Below are 25,670 nucleotides of genomic sequence, written 5' to 3' on the forward strand. Positions count from 1 at the left end.
GTTTAATTGCCAGAACATCCTAAAGTTGCAGTTAGAATAATGTACAGACAGTACAATGACACCAATATTGTGTATATTGTATTTGTATTATTTTAGTATAAAGCAGTAAAGTAAGTAGATTTCTTGTATGGTACAGTACTTACTGCAACAAAAGTGAAGATTAGTATTTAGTATATACAGCACATGGTCAGAATGTAGTATGTGGAATAGGGACACAGCAGTTGTCTATCCAAGTCTAGGGGGTCACTTGAAAAGCCAATTTGCTAATGACATCTCTAATGACATCTCTGTGTCCAAAATTAACTTGACTCTTACGTAACACAGACACACACACACCAACACACACACACACACACACACACAAACACACACGCACACAAACACATATTCAGTCCCCTGTCAATTAAGCCACCGGCTTTGAGGTGTACATACAGAGAGACAAAAAAACGCACATACACTAATAATGCTGAATGAAAACACATTCATTTCCCAATTAATTGATAACATACTCTTATACTTTTGTGCGTCAGGCAGACATAAAGAACAAGTGGCAGCTGGCTCAGGGTGTTCACAGTTCATTATCATACACACACAGCAATCATATGCTTGTGGGTCATCTTTTTATGCACGCACGGCCGCACGTCTTGTTTGCTTGTCATTTATGCATGCTAAGCAATCACACATACACTCGTACATCCGTTGCATGACAGTAAATCAACGCACGCACATACTGTACATCCCACACACGCTTTAAAATTGTTCCCATGCTGAAATGTTCAATCTTAGAATTCAGGAATATGCACACACACACACACACACACACACACACACACACACACACACACACACACACACACACACAAGCTCTCTCCAACTGACTTTTCATCATTATCTGGGGAAGTGATTTCACTCCGCAGCATGAGAGACAAAGAAGGGGAGAATGTAATTTTCTCCTTCAAACATTTGTTCAGTGAATACTGGGTGGAACAAGAAGGGAGCGGAGCTGAAGTGCTTAAATTTGGATGGTTAATGCATGTACAGTACCAAAGCCTGAGGGATATTTGAAGAGAAAACGAGAAACTTTATTGTATGAATATGTTTTGTAGATGCACTGTCTATGCCTGTGGTCGAAGTACTTCATTAAAACTGTAACCATTTTAAATGTCATACTGACAGACTAAATTGCTCAAAGAGCCTTGCACAGTGTTAAGATATTGCATTGTGCAAGGCTCACAGTATTGAACAACATCCAGGCCAACTCCTCTTCAGAATGGATATATTTCACTGGTTGTGTCACATGGGTCTACTGAAAGCAATAGGCTCTGCTTGCAAGACAAACACTATATGAAATATAGAAACTATCATTGAAATACAAACTGTTGAAGTTGGGAATAGTCTGGGGAAAAAATTACCTTTCCTAGGTTACTTCTGCTGACTGGCCACACTGCAGTTTTGATTTCAAAGGTGGGGTGGACACAGTTAGTAGAGGCACAAATACTTGCTGAAATCATGTGAAAAGACTGTGAGCTAGATAGTACTTAACTGTGGAGTTTGACCTTTAAAGGTCCTTTGACATGCTGCTTTTTTGGATACTTTTATATAGGCCTTAGTGGTCCCCTAATACTGTATCTGAAGTCTCTTTCCCAACTAGAGCCAGTCCCACAATGAGCTTTCCTTAGTATGTGCCATTTCTGTGTCTGTAGTTTTAAATGCTATTATCCCTTATGCTTTTGGCGATCTATCGAAAATAAATGTAGAGCTCAAGCTTAAAGTTTTAAATTGTATCTCATCTTACAATGTTTAAACTAGACACTCCAAACTCCACTATAAAAGTTGGTTTTTAGTTTTTAAGTTATTCTCTTTTCCACACTCTCCATTCATTCTGGAGAATCAGTAATTTGCTGCACCCTAAAAATACCAACTCGCACTATACACAATTAGTCAACAGAGCCACAGTCAGTAGTGCATAACAGTGATTTTCATATACAAACGAAGCATTGGGTTAAAACTCATTTTTCTTCTTCTGCTTAAGCAACCTAATCCAACAAAAACTAATAAAAAGCAGTTAGGCTCTGTGCAATGACTCAGTTTCTGTCGGCACTGGAGGGAAACTGGAGCACTGATACTATTAAGTCTTTAACGCCTTGGCTACTGGTGCTGCTGCCTTGCTAGAGCAGCAACCTGAACTTCCCATTGTTGTATTTTCTCAGTGGCAGACTGTGGCACGTGCATGTAGACTTTGACAACTTATCAAGGAGTGAATCCATAAGGACCTCTGCACATATGCTGGGAAGTTGCTTTGGCTAACCAAAATACCAAGATGCTGTTTCTCACATATACATAGGTGTTATAGATAAAGTTACAGGTTTTCTTTGCATTTTATTTTTTAAATATAATGTTCTACAGTTAGTGTTTTAAGAGCTTATCTATCAGAACAAGGGGTGTGTTGCATGTTTTGAGTGTGGTATGGTCTGTTTAGCATAAGCCATGAGCATGAGAGGCTTAATGATTGAATTGGAAAGTAAATGGTGATACTTTCAAAAATACCAACCATATCGACAGGACAAAACATAGGGGCACCCAAACTGTGTCTGCCAGGTCATTTCTGTGAAGTTCAATGCAAAGACAGCACAGCAAGGAGCCCAGTGGCAGAGATGCTAACAGTTTCAAAAACAAAACTGCAAACAGATTACCACTTTAAGAAACCAGGCCTCCTTATATGCTTCTTTGTCTTTGTGTTCTCAGTGAGTTTGTGTCATGGATGATAGAGAGTGGAGAGATCAGTAAGCCTGACGAGGGGGTTAACCTGGGACAGGCCTTGCTGGAAAATGGCATCATTCACCATGGTGAGACAAAACAAAATCCGTTATTTCTCTCTCTCCTTTCCTTGATCTCTGTCTGATTTTCTTTCAGTTTGTTTTAGTTAAACCTCTCCCATCTTCTGTTCCTTTATACATTTGACTCACATATTGATGCTTTTTGTAGCTCCCTTTTTGTTTTTTTTTTTTTTTTTTAGTCATATCTTTTCCTTGTTTTACTGTTTCTCATTTTCTCTGATTCACATTCTCCTTCTGTAATTGTTTGACTCAGTCATGTTATGAATTTGTCCCCCCCACTTCCTGTTGGAGCACACCATTTTAGGGTAGAAACCAACATGATCCAAAGGCAGTGTTTGGTAATAATAATTCTGTAAATGTGTCTTACATTATTTCCCCTTCCCTGATTTTGTCTTGAGTGTGACATTCACAGGACCACCAACTTGAATTATGCATTAAGGGATGACACACATGCTCACATGCACACACACACACATACACACACACACACACACACACAAACAGCTATGCATAATGTATGAACACCGTTGTCCAGTGTTGCTGAAGGGGTTTTTGTACATAGTAAGTGTAAACCACTGTCACAATGTATACACACCACCCTCTCAGAGAAATTTGCTGAGATCCAACCTTCACATTCCTTAATACCTGTGGAAAAACCCCTGAAATCCTCCCTCACACTAGCCTATGGCCACAGAGAGGTACAATGATGACATGCAGGGCTCTGTGGGGTAGCAATGAGGCTTTGTGGGCAAACCGTAGAGGCTCAGGCCCTGCAGGCAAAGTGTAGGTGTTCAGTTAGTCGGTGAAAAGAAATCCGACAGAGAGAAGTAATGTGACAGAGTGGCAAATTTAAGCTGTCCATCTACCCTTTCTGAGTCACGCATTAGTTAAGTGAAGAGACCCATAAAAAGAGAGACAGTCAACCACATGCATTTTAAAGTATGTAATGCAAACTTTATCCAATCAGTTGTGCATGTTTGAGCCACTAAATCACACCAGTTCATACTTGAATGTTGTCATTTTGACATCTCCTTTGCCCCCATAATAATTCAGCTATCATTTTATGTGCTTTAAATTTCACATTTGACACTTTACAATGGCTGATTGTGTGGTGCCTTTGGTTTTATGAGGACATTTTAAGTCTAGACTGAGAAAACCAGTACATTTTTTGAGCCCATGCCAACTTGTTGTGGTAGAACCAAACTGCCTCTGTTTTGGCAGATTTCACTCTTTGCTTCTCCAACATGCATCTGTTTGTGTATGTACATATGTATTAGTCATTTTCCATTTTCTTTATTGGATTAAGTATAGATACAAAAAAATGTTTTGTTTATTAATGCGAGTATGTAGATGTTATTGGAATTGGCAGCTGTCTGCTATGTTAAATATTTGAATCTCATGGCTTACCCAACACAGACAGAATTTACAACTGCAGAGTTTCCCACAAACATCTTGCTTCTCGACTCTTCCCTTACCCCAATTCCTTCTACAAATGAAATTTGTAAAAAAAAAAAAAAAAAAAGTTAGGAACAAAATACATTGGAAACCCAATGCTTAGCTATACTCCCGACATTATGAAACTTGCATGTTTGAAAAGGCCCAGACAAAGTTATGACTGCCTTTTCTTCACCTTACTGTGCAAAGTTTCTTAAGAAGTGGACTCAATACTCAATACAATTGATGTCTAAATACATGTGGACATTATAGATATGCTAGCCATTTAGATGTGACAATAAGTAGGAACATCAATGTTCTTATCAATCTTTTTGAGACAATGTAGACATTTTTGGAAGACTAGAATATCTCAAAGCACAGTTTTTATTTTGCTTAATTATTCCACAGTTAAGAGTGGAAGAGGCAAATTAAATTTCAACGTACTGCAAATCCCTTGTTCTCCGTACATACAGTATGGACAATGATATATGTATCTACTTGCAGTTGCGCTGATACCTACAACCTACAATGTTAACGTAATGCTTTTCCAAATAAAAACAAAATTTAAGAAAGGAGAAATGGCATACTTAAGGTTAATAGATTATGAACTCCAGCTGAGGTGACATTATCTCATTGTGGTGATATTTCAGTGTCGGACAAGCACCAGTTCAAGAACGAGCAGGTGTTGTACCGATTCCGCTACGACGATGGTACCTACAAGGCCCGCAGTGAGATGGAGGACATCATGTCTAAGGTAACTAGAATTCTACATCAGGATATCATCATCATTGGTGTTTGATCGGAAATGTAAAAACCAAAAAGGAATAGCCCTTTTTACAAGGACAATAGTCATTATAAAATTATAAATATCCATCAGATTTACATTCAGTAAATTAGAAGGAAATAGAGATAAGTGGCTGCACAAACTGCATTTGAAAATTGCATATAAGCGTTTCATATTAAGTCTTATAAATCATTATACAAATTAATTGATTGTATAATGATTCAAAAATATGAGTGCACCTTTGCTCAAATTTGCCAAATTCTGTATCATCTATATCCAAAGTGTCTAAATAATTCTATTATTGTTTACATTTGTTAAACATATCAACAGTTTATGCAAATGTTCATACTCTGCAGGCACGAATCCCATTCTCATAGAAAACTCAGTCAGAATCTAAATAAAAAAAAACAACTGACAGAACGATTGGTTATATTGGCCTACCTGTGTCTCAGATCCCAGTCATTGACTGTGATTTTGAAACTTCTATCTTAAAACGATAGCCTTGGGGTAACTCTTTTCACAGTCAACAGTTAATTATCTTGGCCATGCTTGTACTTGCTTACCCAAGGTGTGTATGTTCTATGACTCAGCGCCTCCATTTTTCTTCCCTTTTTAGGGCGTCCGGCTGTACTGCCGCCTTCACAGCCTCCACACGCCTGTCATCAAGTAAGTACCTGCCCTTCTCTCCTCTCTCCTCCTCTCCTGCTTTCCTTCCATATGCTAATGTTCCCGCTCTCCAGGTGCATGAATGCATATTCATGAAGGGTTTGCATTCGGCCCACGTCACCCCTTTCTGTAATGACTGAACTAACAGTAGTACTGCCAGGAATGAGAGCCCTCAAACCTCCCTTTCCTCTCCAACTTGGACTCCCAGCCAGGCTCGAGCTGCTGTAGGTTCTTATGTATAAGATTCAGTTAAGCTGGAGGATGCCAGGTTTCATGACTGGAGGTTTATATGGGGTACCTGTTAAAAGATTAAGGAGAGCTACATTGTTATGAGCATTTGTCTCTTATCTTTACAGTGTTATGTGTTTGCTGAATGTATGTTAGTAACTGTATACTGTATACTTACATGAGTTAAGTGATAGTCCAAATGATGACTGCAAACATTTTTTCAACCCTGATAAATCACTTTTTATTTCTTCTTCATGCTCGCTCTCTTTCTTTCTCTCTCTCTCTCTCTCTGTCTCTCTCTGTCTCTCTCTCTCTCTGTCTCTCTCTGTCTCTCTCTCACACACACACAAACTTTTTTACTTGCAATAATTACGCCATACACATACTATAGAAATATAAACTTTACCGTATACAGTATATACACACACATATATAAACTCCATCCCCTGAATGTTATACACCCCATATGTTGATAAACAAATACAGTTGTCCATTAGTCCTTAATTGTTGATTTAAACTAAGTAACCCTAACTAACTACTTATTATAATTCAATAATAATTATTGGAAATATTGGCCCAAGACCTAAAACTATGTCTTATAGTTAACTTAAAAGAAATTGAAATTGTAACACTGAAACTGAACTCGGTCCTGGGAAGTGGAAGAATGATCTCAACTTTACCAAAATGTTTTTCTTCTGGTCTAAGAGTCAGAATAGAAGTACAAATGTAAATAGAAGCACAGGAAACGCACATCGTTTCCCTCTGACACACACACACACACACACACACACACACACACACACACACACACACACACACACACACACACACACACACACACACACACACACACACACACACACACACACACACACACACACACACACACACACACACACACACACACATTCTGTATCTGGCACAGCCCCTCCCTTCATACTCTTCCTCCATCACCCCTCTATCTCTCCCTACATCACTCACCCGCTGGTTGAAGTGCCCGGGGCTGCCATTGGTGCAAACAAAGAGCTTTTGGTCCGGGGACAAATCCTATTAACATACAAAGGCAATCCCTCTGCTTGCCAGCAGGATATTATGTAATATAGCCTTGCTTTTTTAATCCATCACTAAATTGGCATTGTAAGTAGCAACCATTAATTATAACGTTTGAGTGATGGATGTATTGCATTTTATAAATCATAAATAATTATATTATATTATATATATTATAACAGTGCCTCTGTTTTATTTAACTCTGAGTGACAAAGCACCCGCCGGTTTCATAAAACTCAAATGCACATGACATAACATATGATAAAACCGATCTAAACCTAATGAAATCAATCTCGATTGATGTCACAGATGTCTTATGCTGTAGAGGATGATGCCCTCCCTGATACAGAAAACCATTGATCAGCAAATTATGTCTAGAAGCAGCTCACTTTTCATGTTGTTTCAGGGCATTGTCTGCAGTATCAGTCAGCACACTTCTTGTCCACATATGCACTTAACTGTTATTTTGATTTGGCTTTCATTATGAATGTGGCAGTTTGCAATATGGGTGGTCCAGTCACACCCTGTCTTACTCACAACATTGAGATGTTAAAGCAACTATACCGTTCATTTGATAGGCTCTGATACATCCGTCGACTCATACAACCAACCACACTTCCTCTGTGGCATTTCCTGTTTCACATGGTTAAATGTTGAGCAGATTGGTCCACACTGGTTGTTCATGTAATCTCACAAAAAAAGCTCAAATAATAAAATGATTAATTCTGGAACACATGGAGCACATGTAGTACTATACCTGCAAATATATAATTTTCATGATATGGATGTTGTCATGGCAAGAACAGAAATGTATATATTTCTTTTCTTTCTTTGACTCTAAATAGAGACAACACTGTCTTTTGTCTGTTACTCAAGAAATGCAACATAACAAACACAACAGACACTGTTCGCTGTTGATGCTGTTAACCACAGAGAGGTTTTGGGTTTTGTTATCTATTAAACACATGTTACTGTATATGTAAATCTACAGGCTGTGAACTGTGGTTTTTCTTTCATGCCACCTGTGTTGTACTGTTAAAATACATTTTGTGAATACATTTTTTGCTTCTTTAGGGACAGAGACCACCATCTGAAAACCTTTAAATCTGTGGTGCCTGCCAGCAAACTGGTTGACTGGCTACTTTTGCAGGTAAAATCATTGTCATATTATACTTTCATTTAATCCAAACTAATACTAAGCAAGGCGCCAAGGGTGTATAAAATGATAATAACTGTCATTACTGTCTTTTTTTGTGTCATTGTACTGTTTGATTATAGACTTGAATTGAATTTCAGTCAATGATCTTGAAGAGCACAACCAAGGACATGTAGAATCAGTCTCCAATCTCTCATTGTCTTTGTTTTACACATATTTATGAATGCTTACTGGCTCACAAATCGGCATCTTTACTGCAACAAACACATAGATAACTCAGGTCAGCAGTGCGGCAGCCTGCCGTGTATGAGAAGGTGTAAACAGGCATTGTAACTGACCGACTGTGTGCGTCATTGATTTTGTTTCCCAGGGAGACTGCTCGACCCGAGAGGACGCCGTGACGCTGGGTGTGGGGCTCTGCAACAATGGCTTCATGCACCACGGTCAGTTAAATTCTCTGTCACACACACACACACACACATGCATGAAGGACAGGTAAAGACCCCTCAAATTGACTAGGATTTTGACTTCACTTCACTTAGAATCTAAGTGAATAGATGATTTAAGTCTTAGATCATCTATTCTGCATAAGATAAAAGGAGCTCCATGACACATGCATGGTGTGGCGATGTCTCTAATTATTTACATTGCTCTCTTTTGCAACAGCCCATTCATATTGTTGTTGTGTGACTTGATCATTCCCTCATTGTGCATTTTCTCCCCTACACCAGTCAGTCCTTCTCTCTACACGTAACATGTAATATTAGCCTCTCCTCTATCATGCCGTCATAGGTTGAAAAAAGGGCATGGTAAATTTGCATACCTGGTCTAGCCAAGTCTTGGTAACCTCACTGACCACATTGTAGTGGAGCGGCTTTGGTTCTATCCCAGCATGTTGAACGTAAACAGAATTAGCAGTGTACCCTAACCAGAGCTGTTTGGCTTAGCTATATGGCTGTCTGGGTCAGTCCACTGAACCATGACCGCTGCTTAAGGCCTAAAATTTAATCACTCATCTTCATTGGCCAAGTGTATGATGTGTACTTAGTGCTGGAATGCTGAAGAAGTAACAGTCCTCCAGTAGTGAATTACATTAATAGGTTACACTAGCAGACAGGTACCATTTCAAAAGCTGCTTATTGTGCAACACTTACGTAGTACAAGTGATACATTAGAATATAAACAATACCAAGGCTTAAATGTACACATGGTTTAAAGCATACAGATCTCTTCTCAAGCATCTGTATTTCACTCTCATTTAAACAAAAACATATCCACTCCCAGGCAGTCATATAGTGGCTTTCCCTTTACTTTTAGCTTGCCTGATTGGCACTCACACATATATCTGCCTCCCTCTACCATCTGTTGGAAGGTGTCACCTGTTCTCTCCCTCTCCTCTGCCTTTCTTCAGGGTCACAACCTCTCTTCTCAGCCTGTCTGCACTCCTCACCTCTCCTGAAGTCACTTGTTTTAGTCCTTTTAGTCAGCACATCTGCTGCTTTTCACCTGGTACCTCTTGAACTCTTCTTCTTTTTCCATTTTTTTTTCTGTCCTTGTCTTTCAAGTCTTTTTATGTCTGTCTGTCTGTCTGGTTGTACTTGATATGAGATTACGAGGCTCCTTACTGGTGGGAGGAACACTGATAACAGATAACACAGTTAATTTGCCTTTCGACTGTCCTTACCGGCTTACATCATTCATCTACACTTTTGTCGGGAACACCTGTTGCATTTTGCCCTTCAGGCAACTTAAAGGTGCTCTAAGCGATGTTGGGTGATTTCACTTCTTGTTGACGTTCAAAGTATTTTCAAACCAAACGAGGCTAGCTCGGCCCTCCCTCCTCCTCATCCCATCTCCTCCCTTCCGCGTTTTGGTTGCCATTTGTGGAGCCTGGGCTGTCTACGGAGACCGCATTTGTTTTTGTTTTTTTTACAGTGTGTTCAGGGGACAGGCAGCTAGCGTATAGTGAGGAGATGTTTGCTGTATGTGACAAAAAATGTTGTAGCCTAAAAAACGCGTGACATCGCTTAGAGCACCTTTAACATATAGGGCACATTTTCCATGTATCCTCAATTAGTCCTGTTATACAGCAGGGTTGAATTGCTCCTACGCCAAAATATCAGTAATTAATCATTTGACAATATTAACTATAGAATGCCAATAATGGAAGTAACAGTGAGTAATGTTTTTTTTAACCACAGATTTTCCTTCCACCACAATATTCATCTTTCAATGTTCCCCTCAGGGACTAAATATGTCTCGTGGGGATGCATTTAGTGAAGCTGTGTCTATTTGATGGTCATTGAGATTAAATTATTTTAAACCCCTGGTTAAAGTTCCCACTGCACTCAGATCAGTCTGAAATGCAGCTTTTAGATTGTTGTTTGAAATTTGTTTCGTAGAGAAGATACTGAAAGACCATTCAATTCATAATTGCCCATATAGTTGCTTCAGTGCATCATATTTTATGTCATGCCTATGTAGTTTAATTATATAATTAAAAAAAGTGCACATTTTTCCCGACCCTTTTGATATTGTCAGTTATTAGCATTTAAATGATGATTTAGCATGTCTGTGAGAAACTTTGTGTGTGTTATTAGGGTCTGACAGTTTCTGGAGTAGCACTCCCTCCAGTAGAATAAGTGGTGTTAAGTTATTATATGACTTCAGCCTCCGTGACTCAAAGGAAATTACTCACGTTCAGGCTTCGTTTGAGTTTGCGTAAGGCCAGTGTGCGTGGGTGTGGCTGGCGTGTGTGTGTAATCAGTTTGTGAAGGCTTTTGTTCACCCGAGGGTGCCAGATGCTCACCAAATCTCTCAACAGCTGGGTACCTTTTTGGTTCTTTGTGTTGGCTGTTCAAGCCCCATTTTACAGTGGCCTTAGAGATTCATACACCTATGATAAGACGATTTGGGGCCAAATGTCAAAAATGGCAATTCCTATGTGACAAAACAAGATGGATATTTTACACCAACAATCTGCCTCCAACATCATCACCAAATGTGAGCATGATACTGTCACTGTCATTTTAGTGACATATACTTTTCTCTCATCACTTCATCCCATTTTGTTGCTAACACATCAGGATAAACAATACCCACAGCCCTTCCTGAGTACCTTTTCTCTCACCACTCCATCCCACTTTGTTGCTAACACATCAGGATAAACAATACCCACAGCCCTTCCTGAGTACCACCAAATGCAGATATATTTGTGTAACTGCACCTGTTGCAGCAGTGTCTGGTGTTTGTGTTTTGACACACATGAAAACTGACAGGAGAATTATTGTGGAATAGCGTTATGTTTACCACTTCAATTCAGTGTTTCACAGAAAGTAACAATCACAGTTAAAATGATTTAAAAAAAAAAAAGAAAATCAAGGAAATCGTTGTTACCTGCTCACATACTGTAATCAAGGCTGTTATTTCAGTGGCTTAGCTTTTTATCAGACACACATGAAAACAGATCTACAGTAGGGTTAATGTAGTGTGTTTTGGTTCAAGCTCAAAAACTGCTGTTACTGAAGAAGCATTCGTAATGTGGTCCTCACCTGTTAGACCCCATGTGTTGGAGTGAGGCTTAGCCCAACAATGGGATTTCAAAACACATTTAGACACACGGCTGTGTGTGTTTCTTGTGTCCTCTGGAGAATCCTTCCTAGCCCTGGTCTGTGCTGGCTGTGTCCCAGATGTGGTTTGGCTCCAGATGTTCCTACTTGCATCATGAGCTAATTAGCTAATTAACCGTTAGCTTGTTTGTGTGAAGATGTACACACATTAAGTGGCAACTTCTTGAGCAAACATTCGTATCTCCACAGGTCTTTGAAGTTGCAAACACACTTAACATTTACAAGGTCGGTTTTGCAAGTGAAGGCCAATTTTGCAACAAGACCATCAATTTAGCTAGTATGAGCGCAAACAAAGTTTGGATTATTAATGGACAAGCAACAATGGATGTTTTTTTTGCCCTTTCATTAGCACCACTTTCAGCAACTTTTAACTGAGATGTACCCTATTGCTATTTGAGTCATTATTTCTTTCTGATTACATGGCGTGTCTGTTTTTCCCCTCAGTCCTGGAGAAGAGCGAGTTCAAAGATGAGTCCCAGTTCTTCCGTTTCTATGCGGACGAGGAAATTGAGGGAACCAGCACCAAGAGCAAGCAGCTCCAGCGCAATGACTTCAAACTCATCGAAAACATCTTGGCAAAGTCCCTGGTGGTAGGCTGGAACACACAGGCACATAAAAACAATTCCACACATTCTTACTAGGGGTGTAACGGTTAACAACATTCACGGTTCGGTTCGATACAAGATAGTGGTGTCACGGTTCGGTATGTTTTCAATACAGCAAAAAGAAAGAAATGCCAGAGAAATTTACTTGATTTTTACAAATTCATCATATCATAAATCATAAAGTATGATTTATTTATTTTTTTACTTTGAACAATGACCGAGCTCTACTTAACCCATCTTTTGGGGTGTCTTCTTAAACAAAAACGGCTCCTTTATTAATAAATATACACGTTACAGTCAGGTAGCTTTGTGTAGCACTTGACGTCCAGCCGTCTGCTGTCAGAGTAACAGCTGGTGCTTCGGACAATTGGTTCTCTATTTGGGCTGTTTTTTTGTTTTTTTTTGTACAAAGCAGGAATTACGGTCTGGCTGAAATGGGCTTGTGAAGGAATAGTGTAACATGGCTCAATTACTTTAACCATGTTTGTAAAACCTGATTTTTCCACTACAGAGTAGGGTCTCATATCCACAGCTTTAAATGTACCAATCGCTGCAGTGATTTCTTTTGCCCTGTTTGAATCAGTTGGAAATTGCTGCTTAAATGCTGCGGGGATAGTTTGTAGCGTGTGTGTGGCTTCTGGTTTTCGTCTAATTCCAGTTATTCACACACTGAGGTGATGTCAGCGTAAATGAGTTGACATGTTTGTAGTCTTCCCACTGGTGTAGCCTATTCTTGTGTAGCAGATGCAACATACCATTGTTTTTTTCTCCACCACTCTCTTGCCATCACCTTCATAACTTACAGGGAAACCAAAGTGGCTCCAAACACCAGACCTGTTGGTTATTGGAGGATCTTCCAGTTCTGGTCTGGTAATAGTCGCATTAACATTACTAGCCATATTGCAAGCGTAGCATGCCTGACTGGAGTGGAGAGTTTTTCTTTGGGAGTGGGAGGGGCAGATAGCACGTTGCCTGTTACGTCGTTTGGGCTGCCTTGTTTTGTGCAGCGGCACTGAGAACATTATATTTCACACAATGTAAGCTCTTTTTATTCTAAATGAAATAGGATTAGTCCAACGAATCCTTGGGTTTATAATGCACCTAATCGAAAGCCTCGTACCGAACGGTTCAATACGAATACGTGTATCGTTACACCCCTAATTGTTACACAGAAGCCTATTGTCACGTTCCGTTCAAAATGCCAGGCTCACATTGTCATTTTGTTTCTTTTTGTAGAGAAAAATTGATAATAATTATAATAATGTTGAACTGTTTCACTGAAGCAAGCACGCTAAATACTGCACAAAGATCTTTTAATTCACTACTTGTGATACCCGCAGTATCCGCTCTAGAGAGCGTTACTCGAGAAAAACCCTTATCTAGGATGGGAGACAATGGATCAAAGACAAAGACAGCAAGCTGGTTTTTTTTTTAAATCTATCCACATTTATCTGGATATGTGTCACTCTTTCATGCAAATATATGCATACACACATGCAAGATATTGTATGTGTGTGTTGCAAAGACAGTGATGATATAACAGAACCATATTGTACTATATAGCTAATTGAACTGATATACTAGCATCTTCGTGTGTGTGTGTGTGTGTGTGTGTGTGTGTGTGTGTGTGTGTGTGTGTGTGTGTGTGTGTGTGTGTGTGTGTGTGTGTGTGTCTGATCTCCACAGCTAGATTTAATTAACATTATACACGCATGCCCTTGTCCCCACGGGAGCAGGGACTGCTTTGATGACAATACACACTTTTGAATTTGCTCTGTTCAGTTTGCATCTTAATGAGTCTTGTCTTTTGGAAATCAACTGTACTGCCTGGGATGAAGTCCCTTTTGTGTTGCTGCTGAGACAAGAGATTGAACCATGAGAGGTGACTGCAGTTGATTGTTGCAGTTAGACAAACTGTACACTGAAGATTTTATTTTGGTGCACAGAGGTGAAACTAGGGAGTGCTAGTTAGCCCAGTTTGGATTTGTCCCCTCTTTACTGATTGTTCTATTAAAATGGCTTGCTAGATAGGACCTTTCATGCCATTCCAGTCTTTTTACTAACTGGCTGCTTTATTCCCTTATTTAATAACACAGAGTCTGAAAACTAGTTTTGTGTCAAGTGACAGTGACAGTGGTTTCCAGAGGCTGAAACTGAAAGTGTTTAGTTAAGTCCATTCTATTTGAGGAAACCTAGAAGCATCACTAGCATCCTTTTTCATATCAGAGTGGGAAGTGGGCACGCTATCTGGCTTTCCACAAGAAGTGGAAAAGGCTTTTTTCCTTGATTAGCAGAACTAATCCTCCCTCGTTGCTATTATTGAAGTGAAGTGCAGGAACTCTTTATTTACCTCAGCCATCTCCTCTGATGTAACATGCAGAGATCCCCATCTTATCAGGGCCATGCAGCAGGAAGATGGCCTACCTAATGGAAGCTGGCTAATGTGTTTGGTGATGACAGCGTTTAACTAAGCCTCACCCCACTGGGGAATAGAATATGAGAGGCTGAGAACCATAGAAATAAAATGGATCCAAAATCATCAGAAGCAAGACACTGGACACACATTGTAAATCACAGATCGCAAAAGGTTGCATATACGGAAACCCCAAAAAGGGCCATATATCACATTTTTAATACAAAGCATCAAGCTTCCAGTAAATGCAGCAAATACGAACAAATGACCTTTTACAGCAATGGCATGCAGTTGACTTGTGATTAAGAGTTAGATGTACGAGATGTACAAAAGACAAGATCTGGGTGTGCAAAATGAATATATACTGTACTGTATGGCATGACAGTTATTTTGCTACTTGCTCACTTGTGATGGTAAACCAGTGAAGTCACCCGTGTAAATGTGGGAGTAATTAGGTGATTTTCTTTGTGCATGCTAGATTCACCCTGAGGAAGAAGACTACGGCTTTGAGATTGAGGAGAAAAACAAGAGCATTGTGGTGAAATCTGTCACCAGGGGCTCACATGCTGAGGTAATGGCCAACCCATACACACACATACACAATAACACACGCTGTATCTCCTTCCCGCCCCAGGGCATTAGTTCCGGTAGGTAATGGCTGTCTACTGTTTTGACGGCTGCTGTCCGTCTGCCTCTGTTTCGCTTTGGAAGGACTTTGTTCTCATTGGCTGTAAAGCCATTAGACATCACCAGCCCAAACAAAACACGTGCACACACCATTTTATTCATCCAGAGGGATTTTAAAATGCAGATAATGTTGTGATAAAACATGCATGAATGAAAGACTATTTTCCTTACTTTTCCTGTGATTTCACCTTTGCTTTATGACCGCCAACTGTTGTTGGACAGGTGATAGGTGACTTATGGCAAATCTGACCAGCAGCCAAACCTGCGTGCTAATACTAATCATTCCAGCATCTTCCAACTTGAAAACACAGGATGAGGCCCTGGTTGTTTGTGGAATCTTTTTTTCCCCACAGGTCCAGAGATGGGAAAACCCTTTCTTTGCTCCCGACCAAAATTACATTTTACCATAGTTCTCTCTCCCTGTGGTTCAGTTTTTCCTCCAAAATGATTATTTTACTCATTTCCCACATCGCTCTTCCCTAAGTCATTTAAACAATCTTAAACCCATAAACCTTTACTCTTCTGCTCCCTTTTACACCCTTTCTCCATTTCTCTCTCCCCCTCTTACTCTGTTATTCATCCCCCATGTCCCTCATTCATTCCCCACAATAACAGGATTGCTAGTTGAGACACAGCCCGTGTGCCAGCACTGTGAATGAGGCTCAGCTGATTCCCATGGGGCTCTGAAAAGGGCTGAGAGACACACTCGCACACAGAGCTCTTTCACTATATGATACTAATATAGAAAGTCATGTGCAGACAGGCACCCGTGCTGTATAATCACACACATACAGTACATACACATACATCTTTCCACATTCTGATGGCTGTGGCTCCTCCCAGGTGTTTGTTCACCCATCCTGGGCCATTATCCAGAGTTGGGGCCCGGCTCAACCAAGGCCACCCCTCCGGATCTGTGCCCAGGACACTGGACTCACACCGTGAACACACAGAGGCAGCATTATTCGCATAACATGACTGAAGATGTGCAAGATGGCTGCATGCAGTGACGTGTGACAGGTTGTGGTGCTGTGTACGTGATTTCAGAAGCTGACTGTGCAAAGCTGAGGATGTTTGTGTGTGCAGTTATGACATTTCCTTGTACTTACATGCATTGTGATTGATTAGATTGTATTTTAGTTTGCAAGATCTGATAACTCAAACCACCACTAAGTGTATCTCTGTATTCACGTGCACACAAATGTGGTAACCTTTTAATCTGCAATTGCGTGCAAAAACTGGCAGCAGGCAGGCGACCCATGTCTAAATATCATACAGCTTAATCAGATCTAGTAGCCAATCTTGATATGCACTCCCTCCACAAAAAAGCCTATCTATATGCTGGAAAATACATGACAAGACTGAACAGGCTGTGGAAATATTGAGCAGTACACACTGATTTTCTCTGTCATGCTCCTTGGAGGTACATATACTGAACAGGGTAATGCACACTATTACTGCCAGTTAGATAATAACTTAAATCATATTTTTATTTAAGCCTAATGCTGCACACAGTTTAGGTCTTACTGTGGCACTAGATAAATAATTCATGGATGTGGTCCCCACCTTAAACTCTTAATGTGCAAATGGAGCCTTTTGAGGGATCTATAACAAGCTGCAACCTAAAAATAACCACATTCTGTCTCCTGTCTGTGCGTCTGTCCATCCAGATGGCTGGCCTGCAGGTGGGCAGGAAGATCTACACCATCAACGAGGACCTGCTGTTCCTCAGGCCCTTCTCCGAGGTGGAAACCATGATCAGCCAAGCCTTCTGCATACGACGCTCCCTGCGGCTGCTGGTCGCCACCAAGGCCAAGGAGTGAGGAACCACACATAACACTGTGACACTCTGTATGTACACTGTGTATACACACATATAGGGCACACTGGTCTTACTGGTCTTTTCTCATCCAGGATTGTGAGGATCCCTGACAACCCAGACAGCCTCTCCTTCAGAATCTGTGGCTCTGCCCCTCCTCATGTCCACGCTGTCAGGAAAGGTGAGTGATTGACTTCATTCATTCATCATACTTGACCTTTGATAATGATAAAGCTACCAATAAAGAAGAAAAAATAAAAGAAAGCTCCTTTCTTATCACCAAAACTAAACTTCCTCATAATTAATTGTGGTCCTCGTTTGCTAAACTTGCATAGTAAGAGAGGTGAAAAATTGTAGAAGAGTTTAACATTAGATGTAATCAGTCACAAGCAAAGACACAGTATACAATATAGTGTTTAAAGGTAAATGGATACCATAAGTTGGTACTGTATGTGTAATGAAAAAGTAGTCTGTTGAGTGGTTTAACAGTTCACAGCTCCCAGGAAGATGTAATTAAATTAATATTACTTGAAGTTACAATAGACATATATTTTGGTTATGACCCCACCACTGGATATCTGTGAGCAGATATATAGGCATTTGGCCTTGTTATTGCAGGATCTGTGCAAGTAAATGCTTTGAAAGTGTTTACGGTGTCAGAAAGACACATCATTCTGGGTGAATTTGAGGGAAAGATGAGGTAACTCTAGCCCCTAACCACCTGTTACTTTCTGCTTTTAGTGAGCCTCTATTAGGTTTTTATGGCCACCTGTCAGCCAGACAGCCTGCTGACAGGGTTCAAACCCCTAATAGACTAAACTCTACTTTTAAAACACACACACACACACACATGTGCGCACACAAACATTGCTATGTGATCAGAGCTAAAAGTGTAATAGGTTACTGAAAAGTAACTCCACACGTTTGTTCTCCCTTGTCATTCCTCCTGCTCTTTCTTTACAACCTCCTGACCAGATGTTTGTAGCACCTACTGACTCGAAATAGAAACATAGGAGATTTATGACAAGTTGAATGAGAAATGAATCCAAATGTGTAAACAGACAGGAGTAGGAGAAGACACACACAAAAACAGCAAGGAGACAAGCTGCCGGTTGGTGCAACCAAGGAATGTGATCTCATGATCACATGATTTTACTTTGCTTTATTATGGCAGTGGGACTTCTCCGCTTTCTGTCCCTCTCAGTTCCCCATTTCTTTCCTTTCCCCTCCCTCTCCACACTCCTCCTTTTCTCTCTTTCCTAGTGTCTTGTATTACTTCTGTCTCTCTGCTGGTATATGAGAAGCAGTTTTTTCCATCTGATATTCTCTAGTCTCCAGTTGTTGTTTTTGTTCTGTTCCTAAATACGTTCCCCTGTGTGATATCAATGAATGGGTCAAGTAGCCCCAGAGTTAGGTAATTGCTGGCACCATGGGTGGGAGTGATGCCAGTGCTGGTATTTTTAGGTCGGAGAGGAAGATGATGGAGGTGTTGATTGAACTTCCAGGCTGTAAAGCCATTAGTTGCTTGGGACAACGTGTTGGGGCATTGAGCGGAGTAATTTTCTCTTCTCCTGGAGGAGCAAGATGGGTGAGGTTATGTACACATGGGAATTGAGTCCAAAATAAAATTATTTTTTTATATAAATTTATTTTATTAAACCTTCATTTAACCAGGAATATTCCCATTGAGATTCAATATCTCTTTTACAAGGGTGTCCTTGCCAAGAAGGCAAGACAAGATTTTTTTCTAGATATGAAAATTCACTTGTACGGCACATTTAACTCTCACTTTTCCCTGAGTTAAATTATATGTTTTCATAATAGCCCCATATGTTGTGTACAGTTTCACTGTACTTATATCACCTTGTGACCTTTGACCTCTGATTCTGTTTTGACACACTGCAGGCTGGGAGGCGGTGGGGGCGGGTCTTCAGCCCGGCCAGGTCATCCTTAAGGTCAACGGCAACAACGTCAACCGCAGTGACTACCAGGAGGTCCTGGAGCACTTCACCGGGCAGCGCACACACCAGGAGCCTCCCCAAGCGGTGAGGGGACACATGAAAACAAACACTAGCACACATTTAATTCTTCATCTGCAGCAGGTTTTGTAGTGTAATGTATTAAGAGTGTTTGAAAAGAAATACAATCTGTTCCTGTCGTGGTGTCCAGTGAGTGTTTGGAGTCCTTGCATGCGCTGTTATCGCTCTCACTGCACCACAGCACTCCCCAAGAGCTTCATTTATTCTACAAACTAAATAATGCCACGAGCATGATTAGTATCAGTTGTATGTCCAGAAGTTAATTTATCAGGTCGTTTAACTATGTGGAACAGCTTACTAAATTCACATTTGACGAGCTAACAGAATGGAGAACCCCAGTGACCCAGACATTCCTGCTCTGAGACGGTACATAAAACCGCATTAGCATTAGTTAGAGCTACACTTACCTATAGAAACTGAGTGTTTGAAAAGAAAAGAAATGTATTCAAAACCTCAAGGATTTCCCTGACCATGCAGCACACTTGCTCTTTTAAATCTTCATCTCTGTATGATACCAAAGTGGTGTCATACAACATGTTTCTTCATTTCAGCAACATTCTTGGCTCCAACAGTGGGTGGCCTAGTGATCTCAAGCATAAATTTCTGGCGGACGCTTTGTCGCCGCAGGCCACTTGTAGTGAGGGTTGAACATTTTTCAGCTCAAGATACAATCCTTCCCGGAGAGAAAAAGTAGCCCAAAGCAACAAATAAGCAACCTATTTCGACAGAATTTGTATCCATTCCTGCTGCCAAGATTTGTTTGGTTAAATTCTGTTTTAGAGTAACAGCAGAGATTACTTTTTTTGGGTAATAAATGGATAATAGTATTTACACGCCATACTACAAAGCTAACTTTTAAACTGCAAAACCTGTGTCTGGTTGTTCGGACATCACTACAGCAACAGGGTATGGCTCCAGGCAGTATTTCACAGGGCTGCAGTCAGAGTAGGATGTCCTCCTTTCTGTATAAAGCACATTGTTTTGTTTTTATTTAGCCTGGCCTACTCTTCTGGCAAATCCCCTTGAACAGGCTCAGCTGAGCCGCCTTATTTTGGATTGTTCTAGTAAATGTTTGCTGGTTCATTTGACAGCAGAATAAATTGCAAGGATGTTGTTGATGTGGCTGACTGCACTGCCAAGTTTGGTGTAATGCAATCAGCCCTGATTACCTCATCAGGTGAAAAGTGTCCATGTCCACAGGCCATGTAGAAACGCTTTAGATTCTTTCCTTCAAATTCTGTGTATAAAGTGCAGCCACATCTACAGCTTTGATTTTTTTAAATAAAGCACATATCGGTACTTGAGCATAGCTAAATGTCAGTTAAATAACCAGTTTCCTCTTTCTTTCTCTTCCATGCTTTCTCCCTTTATCTCGCCTATACCTCAGTTCTCGCTCACTACTCCTTGGCTCACCTCCTCATTTTAAATCCAATAATGTTTTTTTTCTCACATTATAGTAATACTTCATTTTTCCTCCAGTGTCAGTGGGTGTATCGTACATTTGAGGATGTGGAAGAGCTCCAAAGAGAAAGAGGCACGGGTGAGAAGGAGAGCCCTTTCAGTGCTTATCCAGTGGAGAATGGTTCTGACCACGAGGAGGAGAATGGCACCAATGGAAAAGGTAAAACATGTTTATGTTTCATCCTCTGAAATTGTCTTTTTTTTATGCAGAGTTTTAAGGAGTCAATGCTGAATCATTCAAGTATCACAATGCTATTCATTTTATATATATTTTGTACCAATAGCATATGTAATGCAGACAGTTAAGAGCAGCGAGTTTCATTTCTGGCCCATCAGTCAGCAAAAAGCATTTGGAACAGGATTAGTGTTACTTGGGAGTGTGCTTTAATATAAACTTTGGCTGCTTTTTGTGTCTGTGTAGATCAATTGCAGACTTGATGTTATAAAAATCTGTTGCTGCCAAAAATATCAGAACATTATGGTCCACCTAAAATGCTATTTTCAGATGACCTCTGTATTTGGTTATAGTCACTGTGTCAGTAAGAGGTGGCTCCAGCAGTAGGTTATTTTGCCCTGGATATGGAAAATCCTTAGTTTAAAAATCACACATGCACATGCTATATACAGGCAGTAGTTATAGGACGTCATCTAGTAACACTGTGTCAGTGTATATACAATAAATGACCAATCTTCCTTACAGTGCTGGCAGGGTAAGTACACTTTTCAGATGTGCAGTATACTGTGTACCTTGACTTATGTCATTACTAAATGGATTTATAATATAATTATTTGTCCTTCAAAAGCTTTGGAGGTTTTGTTATACAAGCAACTTTTTCTTACACACATCTTAGGTGTGCCAGAACACTCTGACTCTACCTCTGGAAAAACACCTGAAATCTTTATTTTTTTTTCTGGATGCTGGACTTTTAAATGGCATATATCAAATACACTCTTCATTTTACATGCTTGACTTAAATACATAGATTGACTTCTAAATACATGCAAAGCTTATATACTGACAAGTGACAATTGTGCTCCACAGACCACTGGCTGGGCAGCCTTTCCCTCTCCGATGGGTTGCCTCTGGTTAGTATGACGGTAGATAACGTCCATCTGGAGCATGGTGTAGTCTATGAATATGTCAGCACTGCCGGCATCAAGAGCCACGTCCTGGAGAAGATGGTGGAGCCCAAAGGCTGCTTCAGCCTTACTGCTAAGGTAGTTATTGGAAAATTAGGTGAAGTTTAATTACCTTGAAAAATGCAGCACAGGGATATAAGTCATACTTTATATAATGCCACTTTTAATTATTAACCCTAACCCTAACAGTTGTTAAAACAGCTTACATGTTCTCAGCTACCGAAATTTCACATCTCATATCATAGAAGTTGGCCGTTCACCAGTTTGTGGGTCACTGATATTTGTTCAACTTGCACTATTATGACAGGATCTTTTTTTTGACCTCACTGGTGGTTTCGGTTGTTAGTATTGGAAAGCTGAATGTTAAGTTAGATATAAAACACACTTGCTGCTGCTTGGAATGCTATTTTTACTCTGATTGGAATCAACTAAATGAAAAATCTAAACTTCTATTGTATGAGTGATCTATCCTTACCAATGGTTCTTGTCTCTACAGATCCTGGAGGCATTTTCTGGCGATGACAGCCTCTTTGTTCGCAATTGCAGCCAACTGATCTCCCAGAGTGACCGAGTCGTTACCATGCCTCAGTACGAGTTCAGACAAATCTGTGACACCAAGTTGGAGAGTATCCGACGGCGTATTAGCAGCTATCAGCAGGTACTAAGACACACTTCTACACTCTCTTTAACACACAGACGTTAGACCAGGGGTCACCAACCTTTTTGAAACTGAGAGCTACTTCATGGGTATTGAGTCATATGAAGGGCTACCAGTTTGACACACTCTTCTGAAACAGCCTAACAAATATGCTCAGTTTGCCTTTCGTTATATATGATTATTAATGATTAATGATACTCATCTATGTGAAGACACCGATCAAGTTAATAATTTCTCACAATAACTATCAACAATGACTTAACAAGGTGGGAAACAGATATTCAATTTTCATTTTTAGAACAGGCCTGAGGGCTACTCATGTGGTCCTTGGGGGCTACCTGGTGCCCGCGGGCACCGTGTTGGGGACCCCTGCGTTAGACTATCACATCCAATTTTTATGCTCAGAAATGTCCCCAAGTCATTGATATTAACTTAAAAACACAAGCGCAACAGTTCACTGAAGTAAAAGTCCGGTAACTTAAAATCGTCACTCACATTTATACCAAAAAAGATGTATTATCTCTTTTCTTGTCAGTATATTTCTTACTGGTTATTATTTTACTACTTACAGCTGTGCTTTTTAAAGTTTTGTGAGGCTTAAGAGAGGCTTTTCGGTGAGATGTGAAAATAGTTTGAACACTGCCTTTCTTCTGTAACTGTGTGTATGTTAACCTCACAATGGCACACTCACAAATATTTTCAAATATACCACCTCATGACCAAATACAGCTCATCTATATACACTTGTAAAATATGACACCTAATAAGAAATTTGATGTAAATAGCCTTAACATTTTTTTACTCAAGACAGCAAGAACCATAACTACGTCTGTAACTATTGTTCTATTTCAGTCTTCAGTGCTTAATACTGCATGTTATCCATCCCATCCTGCATATACAAAAAGTATAACATCCAGTTATTTTGTCTGCCATTATGTCTCCATGCTCCAGTGAAAATCATCTTATTATAAACACACACTACAGACATTAGAGCTGTCAGTCAGGCAGCTTGTGCTTTCACTAAACTAAGTCTATGTCCCCTTTTTCACCAAGTTTGCCCTGGAGCTGAGGAACAAGGCGTGGCCCTCCTTCAGACAGGCCGGCGGTCACCCTCACCCACTGGGCTGCATGGACTTTGTTCCCACCAACTGCCACATCAACTTCATGCAGGTCTCTTACCCAAAGAGCACTACCACTGCTGGCAGGACTTTCAGTATCCGCTTTGGGCGCAAGAACTCCATGTATGGCCTGGATCCTGACCAAGGTAGAGAGGACACACATACAGTACACACATATCTATCCTATAAGATTTGAACATCTCTGTCACAATTCCACTGCTTAAACTAAGCTTCACTGAGATCATCCCCTTTACGGTAACACAGCTTAACCCACTTAACACCAGCTCAGTGATCATTTTGACTAATTAGCCTTCATAACCCTGCAAGTCCCACAGCACAGAGATGGGAACGTCAACCCCAGCCTCCCACAGTAGCCATGTGGTCTCAACAAGAATTCCAATAGTAAATTAGATGAGTGGTTTGCCATTAAGAATCCATTAGCCACAGGCCATACCTATGTTATTGACATGAGAAGTGAATGAATGATGTCAGCAAAGATGGTGCCTCGAGGCACTGTAGGAAGTTGTGCCATTTACTCAATGCTACTGCTGCTGCTGAGGTCAAAGGGGAGGGAAAGAGAGAGAGAGAGAGATTTGAGTGGAAATGGATTGTAATGTTGACAAAGAATTTCAAGAAGAGGGCAAATCCCTTATCCAAAGATACAGAAAGAACAGTTCTGTTTATTTGGCCCGACTTTATCATGAAACAGCTTAATATTAATCAAGAGTCTTGAGGCTTGGCTGCTGAACTCTATCAGCAAAGATGAAAATACAGTACAGTTAGAATTGCTGTCCAGGATGCCTTGTCCTCGACTTTCCTCTCAGCACCAGCTGCAAGTCAGACATCTGCCTAGCAGTTGGACTGACGAAATGTTCCACTCTGATGCTTTTCAGTGTGCGTTCTGCCAGCTCAACCAGCCAGCGGCAATGGAGACGTTGTTTTCTTTAGTGACAGTGGCTAGTCTTTAGCATTGCAATCAGAAACTAAATTTACAAGGCTTATTAGTGATACAAAATTTCCTCGTCCAGCACCATACCCTGGATTTTAAAGGAATGTGTGGAATGTACATAAATGTACAGTATAAGGGCTTCTCTATTTAATCGTAATGTTCACTCTGTACTAATAGTACACACCCTGGCTTGATTTGCAAGTACTTAATCTGTCTGCAGTTTTCGGATGCCTTGGGTTATTGCAGTTTAGCTTGGCATTCGACCCAAGTAAACAGTTTTGCATCCTGCTCTCACTGCGCATATCAGTTGCATAAGTGCCCTTTCAGAAGTTGTTTTTCATCTTGTCTAAATGGAGAACAGACAAGAGTGTTACTTCATAGGAGTTCGAACATCTGGGGTAGATATCATTGTCAGAGAGTGAAGTCTGTTTCATTTGCCCACTGCAAACATGTTGTTTATCCTCCGCTCCTCTCTATCCTGTCCTGTAGCACAACTGAACCCCATGTCCCACACCCAGCATTGTTTGACCAGCATGGGAGCTCCTTCCTGGAACTGCTCTGGCCTGGAAGGGGACGAGGCAGACGGCAGCGGGGAGGTGACCATTGATGGAGGCGAGGGGTTGATGGACAGTCGGCGGGGTGGCCACGGAGATGGCGGTTTGAGCTTCCTGCTCAAACAGGAAGACACAGAGACCCAGGACTCCTACATTCACTTGTACAGCCGCCTGGATGTTGCTGTAAGGGAGATGAGGCAATATGTCGCTCAGATCGATGTGTAAGTGTTACAGTTAATGTGTGCAACTGAATAATTTGATCCTCACATAGGAATACGTTTTACCTTTAAATGGCATTTCTTTGTTGCCATTTCTTATAAATATTTTATCTCTACCCCCATGGCATCTACCAAATAAAAAGAAAAGTGTTTACTCATATCCATTCAGAAAGATGTGTTCAGCTCTAACAGTTGGTGCTGTTATCAAATATTGGCATTCCACTG

At 40.5% G+C, this 25,670-nt stretch overlaps 1 protein-coding gene across 2 annotated transcripts in view; it reads left to right on the forward strand.

Annotated features, from left to right (window-relative positions):
* prex1 (phosphatidylinositol-3,4,5-trisphosphate-dependent Rac exchange factor 1) overlaps positions 1-25,670 on the forward strand; it is an 86,479-nt gene that overhangs the window by 44,226 nt on the left and 16,583 nt on the right. For both annotated transcript variants that reach the window (XM_028583301.1, XM_028583302.1), the window contains exons 12-26: positions 2,746-2,846; positions 4,922-5,025; positions 5,672-5,721; positions 8,074-8,149; positions 8,526-8,598; positions 12,229-12,374; positions 15,281-15,373; positions 17,160-17,308; positions 17,404-17,489; positions 19,214-19,353; positions 20,827-20,968; positions 21,851-22,026; positions 22,445-22,606; positions 23,660-23,870; positions 25,163-25,448. In XM_028583301.1, the coding sequence (XP_028439102.1) occupies positions 2,746-2,846; positions 4,922-5,025; positions 5,672-5,721; positions 8,074-8,149; positions 8,526-8,598; positions 12,229-12,374; positions 15,281-15,373; positions 17,160-17,308; positions 17,404-17,489; positions 19,214-19,353; positions 20,827-20,968; positions 21,851-22,026; positions 22,445-22,606; positions 23,660-23,870; positions 25,163-25,448 (1,995 nt within the window). The remainder of the gene's footprint in view (positions 1-2,745; positions 2,847-4,921; positions 5,026-5,671; positions 5,722-8,073; positions 8,150-8,525; positions 8,599-12,228; positions 12,375-15,280; positions 15,374-17,159; positions 17,309-17,403; positions 17,490-19,213; positions 19,354-20,826; positions 20,969-21,850; positions 22,027-22,444; positions 22,607-23,659; positions 23,871-25,162; positions 25,449-25,670) is intronic.

Source organism: Perca flavescens, chromosome 7 (genome assembly GCF_004354835.1).
Source record: "Perca flavescens isolate YP-PL-M2 chromosome 7, PFLA_1.0, whole genome shotgun sequence".
NCBI lineage: Eukaryota > Metazoa > Chordata > Actinopteri > Perciformes > Percidae > Perca > Perca flavescens.